Source organism: Cynara cardunculus (assembly GCF_001531365.2).
Source record: "Cynara cardunculus var. scolymus isolate 2C chromosome LG 1, CcrdV1, whole genome shotgun sequence".
NCBI lineage: Eukaryota > Viridiplantae > Streptophyta > Magnoliopsida > Asterales > Asteraceae > Cynara > Cynara cardunculus.
In genome coordinates this window covers 20,704,586-20,716,980 of record NC_037528.1, presented here as the reverse complement: position 1 = coordinate 20,716,980, position 12,395 = coordinate 20,704,586, and the positions used below count along the sequence as shown (strand labels likewise).

The 12,395-nt window shown below is 30.2% G+C and overlaps 1 protein-coding gene across 1 annotated transcript; it reads right to left on the bottom strand.

The window, feature by feature from the left end:
* Positions 1 to 5,184: 5,184 nt before the first annotated feature.
* LOC112523088 (protein WAVE-DAMPENED 2-like) lies at positions 5,185 to 8,349 on the bottom strand. The gene is made up of 6 exons (XM_025132570.1): positions 8,173 to 8,349; positions 6,657 to 6,710; positions 6,363 to 6,482; positions 5,932 to 6,003; positions 5,408 to 5,518; positions 5,185 to 5,337 (listed from the first exon to the last, which is right to left on the bottom strand). Exons 1-6 carry the CDS (start codon positions 8,347 to 8,349, stop codon positions 5,185 to 5,187), a joined length of 687 nt encoding a protein of 228 aa, XP_024988338.1.
* Between the last annotated feature and the right edge of the window lie 4,046 nt (positions 8,350 to 12,395).

Here is a 12,395-nt window from a genome sequence, read left to right as displayed (position 1 = left end):
AAAAAATATTGATATAAATATTAAATTAATTATTTAAATAAATTCATTTTTATATACAATTTATTTGGTTCAATTTTTTATTATAGTTTACTTAAGATCGAATAGTGAATTATTTTTGGTTAAACAATAAATTTTTTATAAGGATAATGATTATGTTAGAACTCAATCATTATCTTAATTATTTTTTATATTTAAAATGAGATGTTTATCTTATATTTGATTATATTTGTCTGCAGTTAGTTATTATGAATTCAAAAATGAAGCTTTAATAAATTGTATTTACGCACAATTTACTTGTAATCTTAATTTTTTAAAACAATATGCATTAATACACAATATTTCATGCATAAAAATGGTTTTGAAGAGTTTTTGTCAAATATTTTATAATCAGAAGAGTACTCGCACAATGCTGTGAGATACATCTCGATTTTAATGTTTCATTTTTTTTAGTTGATGTTATAATACGGTTTTATGTGGTTTTGAGCAAATAATAATGTTTTTATGTTTAAATGAAATATAAATATGAAGATATCATAAAAAATTGAAAAAAAAAATATTAACATTAATATGAAACTAACTATTTAATATTTCTTTTTTTGTGTATTTTTTTAATTCAATTTTTTTGGTTTAACAATATAATTTTTTATAAAGATAATAATAAAATATTTTGTTAGAACTCGATGATTAACCTGATTATATTTTAGATTTTTAATATTTAAAAGATATTTATCATCTATGTGATTATTTTTATCTACAGTTAGTTACACAATTTAAACATGAAGATTTAATAAGTTGTACTTACGCATATTTTACTTGTAATATTAATTTTAAAGTAATATACATCAATAAACAGTACTTCATACATAAAAATGGTTTCTAAGAGTTTTTGTCAAATGTTTTATAATATAGTATAGATATAAGATAACAATAACATATTTACCTAATCGTAAACCAGAGAAATATTAAAAAGATGAATATACCCCTCAATTAACAAATGTTTTTAACGGGATTTAGTCCGAGGGACCAATAGTTAAACAAAATGACAACCACAGTGATCAAAACTGTAATCAGTTCAAAAGAGGTACGATAGTTGATAGTAGGTGACAACCATATGGACAAAAAATGTAATCAACTCTAAATTTACCCCAACCTGAACCACAAAATATTCACTTCCCACCTCAGATTTGTTCTCTTTATTTGTTTTTGTCCCCTTCGCAAGTTGCAACCCAGATACTTGCGAATATACTGGCTTTTGGGTGAAAGTGGAAGATGAATGACTCGGAGGTGAACTGATCCATGGAAATGGTAATTTCTGTCAGTTTCCCTTTCAAACTTGAAGATCTTCATGCTCTCTTAATTTTCTCTGTTTTGGAGAAAACTTTCATTCAAAATTTCCCCATTTTTAATATTTTATTGAAGGGCAAAAATGCCCGAAATAGCAACCGACTTTTACAAATTTACTTATTATAGCATATACTTTCAGTTTTTCTTATTAGAACAATATACTTTCAAAATGTTTTTTTTTTATGAGGGCATCATAGTTTACCCATTATAGCATTGGTTAACATTTTAAATTAAATTTACCCATTATTATATCATGTTTCTTTGCCACCTCATCGTTTATGTAGACTGTCCACATGTACGATAGTGCTGACATGACATTTCTTATTATAGTTTTGTACTTTTAAAATTATTTTATTATAACATCACCAATTTCTATTACAACACTGTATTTTTAGTTTCAGTATTTTTATCATTTAAACATTGTAAATTTAATCAAATGTGCTTATTAAAAATTACAATATCAAAAATTAAACATGTATACAAAAGATCACTATTTCACGAATAAAAATATTCATAAATACCATTCACTTCATCGAGTTCATCGTAAATTTCATGGCTAACTTGTAATGCCAAAAACTAAATAAGTAGAACATCTTTTCCAAAAAAAAAAAAAAAAAAAACCCATGAAAGTGAGCCATGAAATTTTCGATATGAATATGATGGGGGGGTTTTTAAAAAGATGTTCTACTTGTTTAGTTTGTGAACCGAATACATATAAAATAAACACATTGTAAAACAAATATATGTTAAACAATATATTAAATTACAGCCTTAAATGGAAAAAAAAAGATCACGTGAAACAATATGTTACAATAATAATTCTTACAATATACGAAATTCTCAAATGATCAACTCTCGTAATCTGTAAACCTAACTAACTGAGCTAAACGGATGATGGACAAGTGAATTCGTTCGAATGCTCAGAAAACACTGAATATTTATTTAAATTCGTGAGAAATAGTTGAGGCGAGACTTTTTTTTTTCATAAGATGAATAAACATTGAAATATATTCCAAAAATAGACATATCGCAGTAAACGTCTGGATGTTTGCAATAGAGACACTGCACACGTCTAGATTTGAAAATCTTAACAAAAATGATAACCTGATTATGCAATGATTCAAACTGCAACTTCCCAATATTTCTCGCACATGCATCTTAAACCAAGTCACATGGACGTCCGAAAATCATGTATGGACTTTACGATGACGAGCTTGCAATTCTTGACCCAAATTTGGTTATTCGTTCACCGTACACATGACGATAAACGATTTCTTAGAGTTCTAGAACAACACACATCTTGAGTTCATTCACGATTTTTCAATTTTCAAGACTTTCTTTACATATTAAGAACATGATAATATTTTTATTAAGGATTGATTGAAAACATTAGTGCATAGAACTATTTGGTTTGTTACCAAAAGACTTTTAGCCTAGCAGTATGTGAGTCTTTGGTCTCCTAGGAGGCCAAGAGTTCAAACTTTACCAAATATGAAGAGGGTGTGTGAGTTTATTTGTTTTATTTGCCGTATATAAATATTATATAATAAAAAACTATTTGGTTTTGTTTGTTAGTTATCAAAATATATGAATTGCCAAATGTAGATTAATTTTATTAGAAAATTACTTATTTACCCCTCTCACAGGTTTTGTTTCCCAAAAAATTACTATTGAAGTTTACATTTTTTTATGTTTTAATACTTGGGAAAGTATTAAAATAATAATTTTTCTCTTTATTTAAAGATTTTTTTAAATTTAGAGATTTTTACATTTTTTCTCGTTTTTTTCTCTATTTTAGCGTACGAGAGTAGATGACTATTGAAGCAAAAAAATTGTTAAGAACTTTTGATCTCTATTTTAACATAGTTGTTGGAAATGCTTTTACATGTCACCCGAAAAATAATTTGTGATACAGCCCTACCTAATACGGATTTGACAAGGTAAAGACTAAGGCCTTGTTTGTTTTTTCAAAAAAAGTTCTTACTAGTCTTTTATGTCTGATTCATTAAGAGGTAAGGTCATTCAAACTGTTTTTTTTAGAGATACTTATGTCTTGTCCACCTCTTATCTGATAAGAGGTAAACCAACCTCTTATTTGTTTCTTATTGTTCTCCAAGCTCTTAGCAACGATGTTTATCAATCAATTAGACTTAATCGATCATTTTTCTCAATCGATCCTCACTTGTCTCACTTGATGTATTTTAATAAAATTTAAATGTGAAAATATCGTTAATGACTATTGTCGTTAGAATGAATGTTTTTATATAATTAAGATGTAAATATCATAATCATGATGAATAAATATGTGAAGATTGTTTAAATTTATCTATAAATTTAACATTATAATTTTCAAATGAATAAAATAGACAATTTAAACAAATTCAGACATTTATCAGTTTACAAAAACAAACAGTCTTATTGATTTAGATTTCAGACTTCAACACAACCTCGTATTAGTCAGATGTAAAATAAGACTTCATATTTCAGCACATATTAAAAACAAACGCCACCTAAATCTATCAAAGAAAAGGTGGTCTGTTGAAAAAGCGGATTTACATAACTAGACTAAAAAAGCGGATTTACATAACTAAACTTAAAAAAACGAGAAACAATAAGCAAACTACTTTCATAAAATTCTTTATTATATCATGAAATAGTAACCTACTTTCATAAATTTCATAAGGTAGATCACAATTAATCTCGCTACCTTCTTATCAAATTTATGAAAGTAGGTTGCTATTTTGTACATTTTATCCTACTAAAAGATGAACGACCAATTAACTTTTTACATATTTTCTTCTCAAAGTGTAATTAACTAATTCATGTATAAATCCTCAATGTAATACTGAATTCTTTTTTAATCGTATTAGATATTTAAAAAAGAACTCCTAGGAGGCTTATTGATGGTCACTAGTGCCAAGCGCATAACAACCAACAAACAGAACAAATAAGTGGGCTCAATTGTTCAAAAAACGATATGTGATGCAGCATGGTCCAGGTCGATGACGTCATGGATAAGTCTTTATTCAATGTCCTATTCAAATATCTACTCTGGAAGATGATTGGTGGTTCGGCTTGCTCTGAACTAATCACGTCACAGACAAGTCTTTATCGGGTCTAGGTTTCTCCGTCCACAACTGTCAAGAGACACAAGCGTCCACTATGGATTCATCTGGTATACTGGACATAACAGAATATGAATCACCGTTCCACATTTGACAGAACTTTTATGTGGAAACATAAAAGAACAAAATGGAACAGATACGTTCTTACTCCTAAGCCATATAATAAGGTGGAATAAACCTATATTTTACCAATATAATTTCAAAATAAAACCTAATTATCTTCTAAAACATTAAATATTTCTCCCCTTTACATTTTATTCATTATTTAAATTTTATTTATCATATTTTATGATCTTTTATTATAATTTAGTAAATTAAACATATCAATCAAAATATATATGAAAAAAAAAAAACTCATTAAGGTTAATTTGGTAATTTTACCTAATATATCATCTCCAATTATATCTGAATCATTATCATGTTCTATATGTTTGTCTAGATACCAAACAATAGGATGTAGTGGCATAGGAGTAGTGTGCATTGTGTATGCATGGATATATGATATGTAGACATAATGCGTTATGATGTATGTGTTTAGACAATGTATGTATGCATCATAACCAATCACTATGTTAAACCTAGTTTAATTAATTATTTATCAAAAATTAATAAATAATAAATATATACCCGAATAAGGAATGTAAATCCAAGAGCAAAGTCGACTCACAAGATGAAGTTCTATATCTGGTTTAAAGTGATCCTTGAATTTACCAAATTACTTGTTTCTAACTGGATTCGGAGTAGTGCTGCGTGCTCTTCTGGTTGTGGTTCGTGAGCACGAGCCCTTATCTTCCGTGTACGTATGGCATGAATCGTCGCAGCTCCTTCTCCGAGTTAACTTTGGTGATTTAGCACGAGTCACGGGTATCTGCTATCCAAACATGTAAAACAACTTGAAATTCAATCCACACACAAATATATGACAAGGAACGACGTACCTTTTTAGGTTCAGACTTTGGTGGAGGCCCTTCACGGTAAAAGCTCGGAACAGGGTGTGCTTTAACAAACAGGTTCTTTCGAAACTGTTTTAAGGCTGCTTCTTCCTCCTCCTACAGTTATTATTTAGAAGCAATTTACGTTATAAGTCAAAGCCCAATGCCCCACCCAAATGCGTACTTTCTATATTTTAAAACCCATAAAAGTTAGTACTTTGTTCTCTCAATCAAAAAATGTGGTTTGACCCTTCCTCTTCCTCCAAGCAAAAACCAAATTTTCCACACCCTTTCAACCTATCTCACAGTTTCACTTTTTCCATATCAAGAACCACTAAGACAACGTCTCTTAATAATAATAATAATATATATATATATATATATATACACATACATATTTTGGTGTATATATATTTCCGGCTCGGACCACCTCGAGGGTTATGTCTTGTCTCTTTGAGGGTAAACGCCTCGAGGCCTAATTCTGCCTTTTAAAACCTTGATAGCAACAGGTCAAAAATTATGTAACGTACCATGGTCCTCATTTTGGCTTCCATCTTCTCTGCTTCTAGAGCTTGGTGTCTTTGCTCCAGCTTCGTATAGTACTAGAAAAAGAAATGCAAGATATTTATTAAGCACACTGCGAGCAAGTCTGATAAATCATGTGTTTTTAAGACGATTGGTGGGATAAGGAGGGGATATGAGATTGTTTTATTGGGTGGATAACTGGGAAAGCAAACAGGGGTAATTAAAAAGGAGGGGCATTTTTGGAAGAAAATGAAAGTTAAGCATGCTTTACAGAGAGGCCAAGATAGAAGCATATTTGAGATTTATGGTGGTACATTTGGCATACAAACTCAAATTTCGCCATACGAATCAATAAATTGACATGATGTTTCCCATAATTAAGCAACATAATTGCTAGGGATGTTGTAAAATAAAATAGTGAAAGTGGGATAATTACCTCCTTACGTTTCTCGGCGCGTTCCGCACTTCTAAACGAGGGAGCAACTCCAACCGTTACTCCTCGGGTTTTGGCAATCTGCACAAAGGTAGCCAGCTCTATCACATAATAAAGATAACGCTAACACACGATAATCAGAACTTGACCATATTTCTTTTTAAACTTGTAATGGTGAAATATAAGTGAATACTTGTAATATATACAAATCAAAATTGAAAACAGAACAATATATCTATAGATATCAAGACACAGCCTCATCAATTGCATTGTAAAATTGTTATTAATATGCTTTACCTGTTGGGACTTATCCTCATCCTCAGGAGAACCATCATCATCATTGCCCATCACCTGGAAACAGCCTATAATTAAAATTCTGCCACAATAACATTTTCTTGTCAATTGAAGATTCTTATCATATTGTTTTAACTTCTCTAAGGATTTATAAAACAAAATTGAGAAAGCAAGGTATCAAAGCTCATTCAATCTGCTTATGCTGGTCTTCTACTGCCTTAGCTATACCATATAAGTTGATGAAAAGAAAAGAGAAATCTAAGAGCATCTCCAACAGATTCTTTAAAATAAGATTTTGGAGATTTTTGCTCCAACAGATTCTTCAAAATAGAGAAAATAGGAGAGAGATGATGAAAATCTCCAAATTTGGAGATTTCTCCAAAAATAATTGTTTAGGAAAGAGAAATGATTTTTTAATATTTTCTACCAATGAGAATCCTTGAAATTAAATATTTAGGAGAGAAAAATAATATTTTATGAATTGTATTAAATATTTTAATAATATAAATAACATTATAATCTTCAAAATGAAGAAGCTGTTGGAGATGAATCTAAAGTTTTCTTGGACATTTTGATTTTTTATTCTCTGGAAAATCTGTTGGATATGCTCTAAGAAGTAAACCAAACCAAACGAATCCAATAAGTCCCACACAAAATATGGTCCAGTGAGGATAAGATGTATGCAAACCTTACCTATACCTCGATGGATAAAGAGATTTTTTCTACGAAGACCCTCGGTTTGTAAAAGGTTTTGAGAAAAGGATTTTGTGAAGAACAATTGCTTATGAAAGTCTGAACAAAAGTTTGAAAGAAAGGAAAGAGATAAAATATGAAAGAAAATGAGGTTTACAAAAGAAGAAGAAAAGGCAACGATAAGGTTTGAAACCACTAAACTAACTAAAGACAAAGTAGCGTCCGACTCTCTAACCCTCCCCCAACCTACGGCTTTAATACCTCCTTGACCATCCCGAGGCCTTGATATAGACTACATTACTCAATAAACTTACATGAAAATGTTATTAGTGGCATAACCTTCTATCTTTTCTAACAAGTTCCTTGACATTGTACGTGACGAAAGTGACATTCTAAAACTTGTGAGAAACATGAATTTAAAAAAAAATCTTGAAAGGGTCATTCAACCAATGGATCCGCCCTTATACTTAGTTGTCGACCCTCTAACCCAGGGATGCACCCAATTTAGAGCATATGGTGGTCCGTGCCACCATATTGTTCATCCATCATAGTGTAAAAAAAATTATGGTCCTAAAAAGTGTCACCGTATATATTTTGGATCTACAATGAAAACAAAGTTTTCCACCCCAAACCCGAGTTTGAATCCTGTTAATGTCATTTTCTTAGTTTAATGGTGCCACCATTTGGAAAATTTCCCTCTCTTTGTTTCTTACAGTCAAATGGAGCCATCATTTAAAAATTTCCCTATATTTTTTTTATTATAGTCAAATGATGTATCGCTTGAAATTCCATCTTTGCTCTAACCCTCCCCCAACATATCCTCTACCTTTCCACACCTCCCATGCCTAATTATCCACAACTCCTTAATCCCAGCTAGTCCTATGTCTCCACGAACTCTATCTGAGGTGAAACTACGAAACGGAAAAACAAAAATCAGCAACAGTGATCCTCTGTTAATCATAAGTCCTGGGACGATCAAATATAATTCCATTTGATTCGGCATTACAGATATGTTTCGAATATCTTAAACCTGCAGTCAATTTCCGAGAAAATTATGCAACCATGCAATGTATCAGAATAAATAAATAAATCAAAATACTGTATGTGGAACTCTTCAAGTTCCAATCCTTGTCCGCATAAGTAATCGGGGATGAAGAAAGAAACCCTAAAATGCAGGAATAGCATATTTCAACAGAAGCTCATATTTACAAAATCAGCACAGAATCATAATATGATGCATGCAGGTTATAAAACCAAAAGGTAATAATGATGAACTGCACGATTCTATAGAGAATTGATGCAAAAATTCATAGCAGATTGCGGAAAAACAAAAATGGCAGATCAAAATCTTACATATATACGAGGTTGACGTGCTCGATCTGTCACGATCCGTAACACAAATTCTTCCTTTGAGTTGTTCCAAAAAATAAACAACAAAAACTGAAATTTTTCGTCGATTCTCTCCCTCCTCTCTCTCGGACGGAATCATGCTCTAAATATCAATGGCGAATCTCGATTCTCCATCCTCGAAACCGTTATTATCGGGCTTTTGTTCTAATTTTAGGAAGATAGCTTCCAAAAAGAACTTATCAACGGGTTTGGAAACAATTTATATCGGTGTCAAATTGGTAATAATTAGTTTTTGAAAAAATTAAAATTTTCTAATTTATAATAAGTTAATAAGTATTTTTATAAAAAAATATAAATTGTTTCAAATAAACAATCTCAAACACCCCTTAATCAATCATAAAAAAATAATACAAAATTTTGACTGCTACTTAATATCGACATTAGTAAGTCCAAATTTATTTATTTTAATAAATTGTTTGCTACAAAAGATTTTAATTTTTTATTGATTTTTTTCGAAAGAGATAAGATCCGATGAATCAGAAACAATTAATTAAGAATAAAAAATATTTTTTTTATTGAATTCCTCTGAAAGGAAGGGTGGTAAGTTGATCATTTATCTATCAGGTCTGATCGATCCTAATTTTTTTTTTCTTTCTTTGATGTTATATACCCCCTCTTTAGTGGATTATTTCAATGCAAGGTTGGTTATCGTTTGAAGGGCGTAAGGTGACCCTGTTTTTTTAGGGACACAATTCGAACATTTTTTTTTATTAACCTGGATATCTAACCCGCTATACGAGCCGACTAATCACAGTGTGACCACCTGTTTTGCAGATAGCCCGTAGTCACCGCATTTGAACCTTTATGACCACAAGGAGATTTTTATTTCTTATTGGATTTAAACATGAGACCTCCTCTACTTTTGACCTTTTGAGTCAAGCTCAAACCAATCAGGCACCATCATTGTAATTTAATTCGAACAATTTTAATTTTGCCTGAAATAAAAACTTAAAAGAAATTAACAATCGAACCTTCTTGTAATTTAATTTTACTACATCACGTGTTGTATCATTGTAGTTATAAAAAAAACAACTTTAGATTTGAACTCAAATCTGAAGGGAAAAAAAAAGTCTTGCAAACCAACTCAATCAACAGAAAAATGTATCTTCATTATAGTTAAAGAAAACCCCAGTGACACACAACAAATTTATATCATGTGACAAATTTCACAAGCCTATAATTTTTACACTGTGATGGAAGAAGGAAACGGTGGTACGTGCCATCACAAAAACAACCTAGGTCCGTCCCTAAACATACAAACATGTTTTGCTCGAAAAAGTGTATGCTCGAATAACTTGGCTCAGCTCGATTCAAAAAAAGTAATCGAGTTTCCGATTGAGTCGAATCGAACTTTGGTATTATAGAAAAAAAAAATGGATTTTAACAAATTATTTTGCTCCAACAGTTATATTATTATGTATGTTAAAATAAATATATATATATATATATATATATATATATAGCATAACTGTTGAAAATGCTCTAATAACAACAACATCAACCCCCGAAAGTTTCTTGAACACAAAATCATTAAGGAAAAGAATAATATAACTTATTCACAAAAATCATTAAGAAAAAAAAATAATATAATTTATTCATAAAATTGCTGATACAAAAGCCATGTAATAAAACAAGTATAAATACAGAACTAAAATCTAAATAGGGTGCCGAAAGGTATTTTGTTAAATAGTTGGATAGAGTGGTGTAACTCCTTCATGTCTTGTTTTTTGCCTGTACTTTCTCTTTGTTAGCGTCTTGCTAGTCTTTTTATGATATTTCGTTTTTCTTTACTGGTAAAAAAAAAAGAACTTAAATCTAAATTTAAGGAAAAAGACAAAAGAGATCGAAAAGATGCTTCTATAAATCAATCCAGAAAGCCCTGATTTCATATTAACACTGTACCCAAGCAAAAGGGGTTGTTTCAAGCAGCGAACATCTAATTCTCTCGTTACCCATTAAGACATGCAATTTTTATCCAATTATAGATATACTAGTTGTGTACCTGTGCAATGCGGCGGGAGCCGTGAATGTTAACGATTTTGAAGTTTCATTGGTTTTAATAGAGAAGATTTAACGATGATATAAATTACACTTGGTCTTTATATATTAATACAATTTGAATAAATAAGAGTTATGGTTCCAATGACAGTCTATCGATGAAAAAAATTGTATAACAGTTTAAAATCCAACATATTTAAACGGCTCCACAAATGTGTTCAGTTTACACCAAGAGCAGAGAATCAAGAGATCGATAGCGAGACCAAGAGTTCTAGAGCAATTGGATGAGAGATGAATGAGGTAACTTTTAATAAGTCATGGTGAATATCAGTTTGAATCTCAACTTGGGGGATGAGGAGAAGACATGGAGGTATGAGAGGGTGATGACATGAGTGAAATGTGTCAAAAGTATATTGAGAACATAAAAAAAATGTGCATTGGTAACTTGCACTATATGTTATTTTAATAGTAGATTAAAAGATTTTAAGACTAAATACATAAAATAGTAGTACTTAATGCATTATGAGTTGTTTTTAAGACTTTATGCATAAATGTATAATACTTTATGCATTAAAAATTATTTTTAAGACTTTTGATAAATCTGATTTATAATGTAATATAGATACCGAAGAATAATAGATGATGTATAAAGATGGTTTTTAGATCTAAAATCGTATAACATATAAAATCTATATAAACAAAAATAAATAAATTATTTTATAATTTAAAATAAATATTTCTTTTATGATACATTTGTTATACGTTATTTGTTATCTTATGGGGCGTTTACCAAATACTTACCCAGTAAGTGTTTATCGGTAAAATTTAATACTATTATTTACTTACCGGATAAGGATTTAGTCTATCAAAACAACATCGTATGCAACAATTTTCTCGGTAAGTGCTTACCGTGGTAAGAGTCGTTGCCCTCACTTAATGGGTAAGACTCTTGGTCATTGTTTCGTTCTTATCGGGTAAGATTCTTGGTTCTTACCATATTCATTTGGTGAGGTAACGTACTTGATAAGCACTTACCCGGACAAGCGTTTGGTAAACGACCCCTTAGTCATGTATATATGTACGGAAAAATGTTTGTGACATGAATATTTACTTATGTTATTATATGTTATGTGAGAGATTTAAATAAAAAGATTAAATATCGTAAAATATTAAGAAAATAAAGTTTATATATGAATTTGTTAAAAAAAGTCATTTAAATGTGCATATAATCATCTGTAACGTTGGTTCACATATTATTTTAAAAAAAGGGTTTTTTCATGGATTCACATATGAATTTTTCTTATTTTATTTTCACGATATTTTCCATAACCAGTCCCACAAAACTGCCAGAAACCCCAACCGGTCCTTCGACGGTCCTAAGCCGGGCTATGCCGATTTGACCATCACTAGCTGGTAGCCTTAATTTATTATTGTCATTAACAAATGAAACTACTAAGACATTGTTTGGCAAAAATAAGCTACATTATTTTACGGATACATATTTGGATGTACATAAACTAGCATATTGAAATGTAACTTATTATCACTTTTTCCAATTATAACCTTAATTAATATTAACTATTATTTGTTATTATTAATTATAAATAAATATTGCTAATATTCATAAATATTAGTTATTAA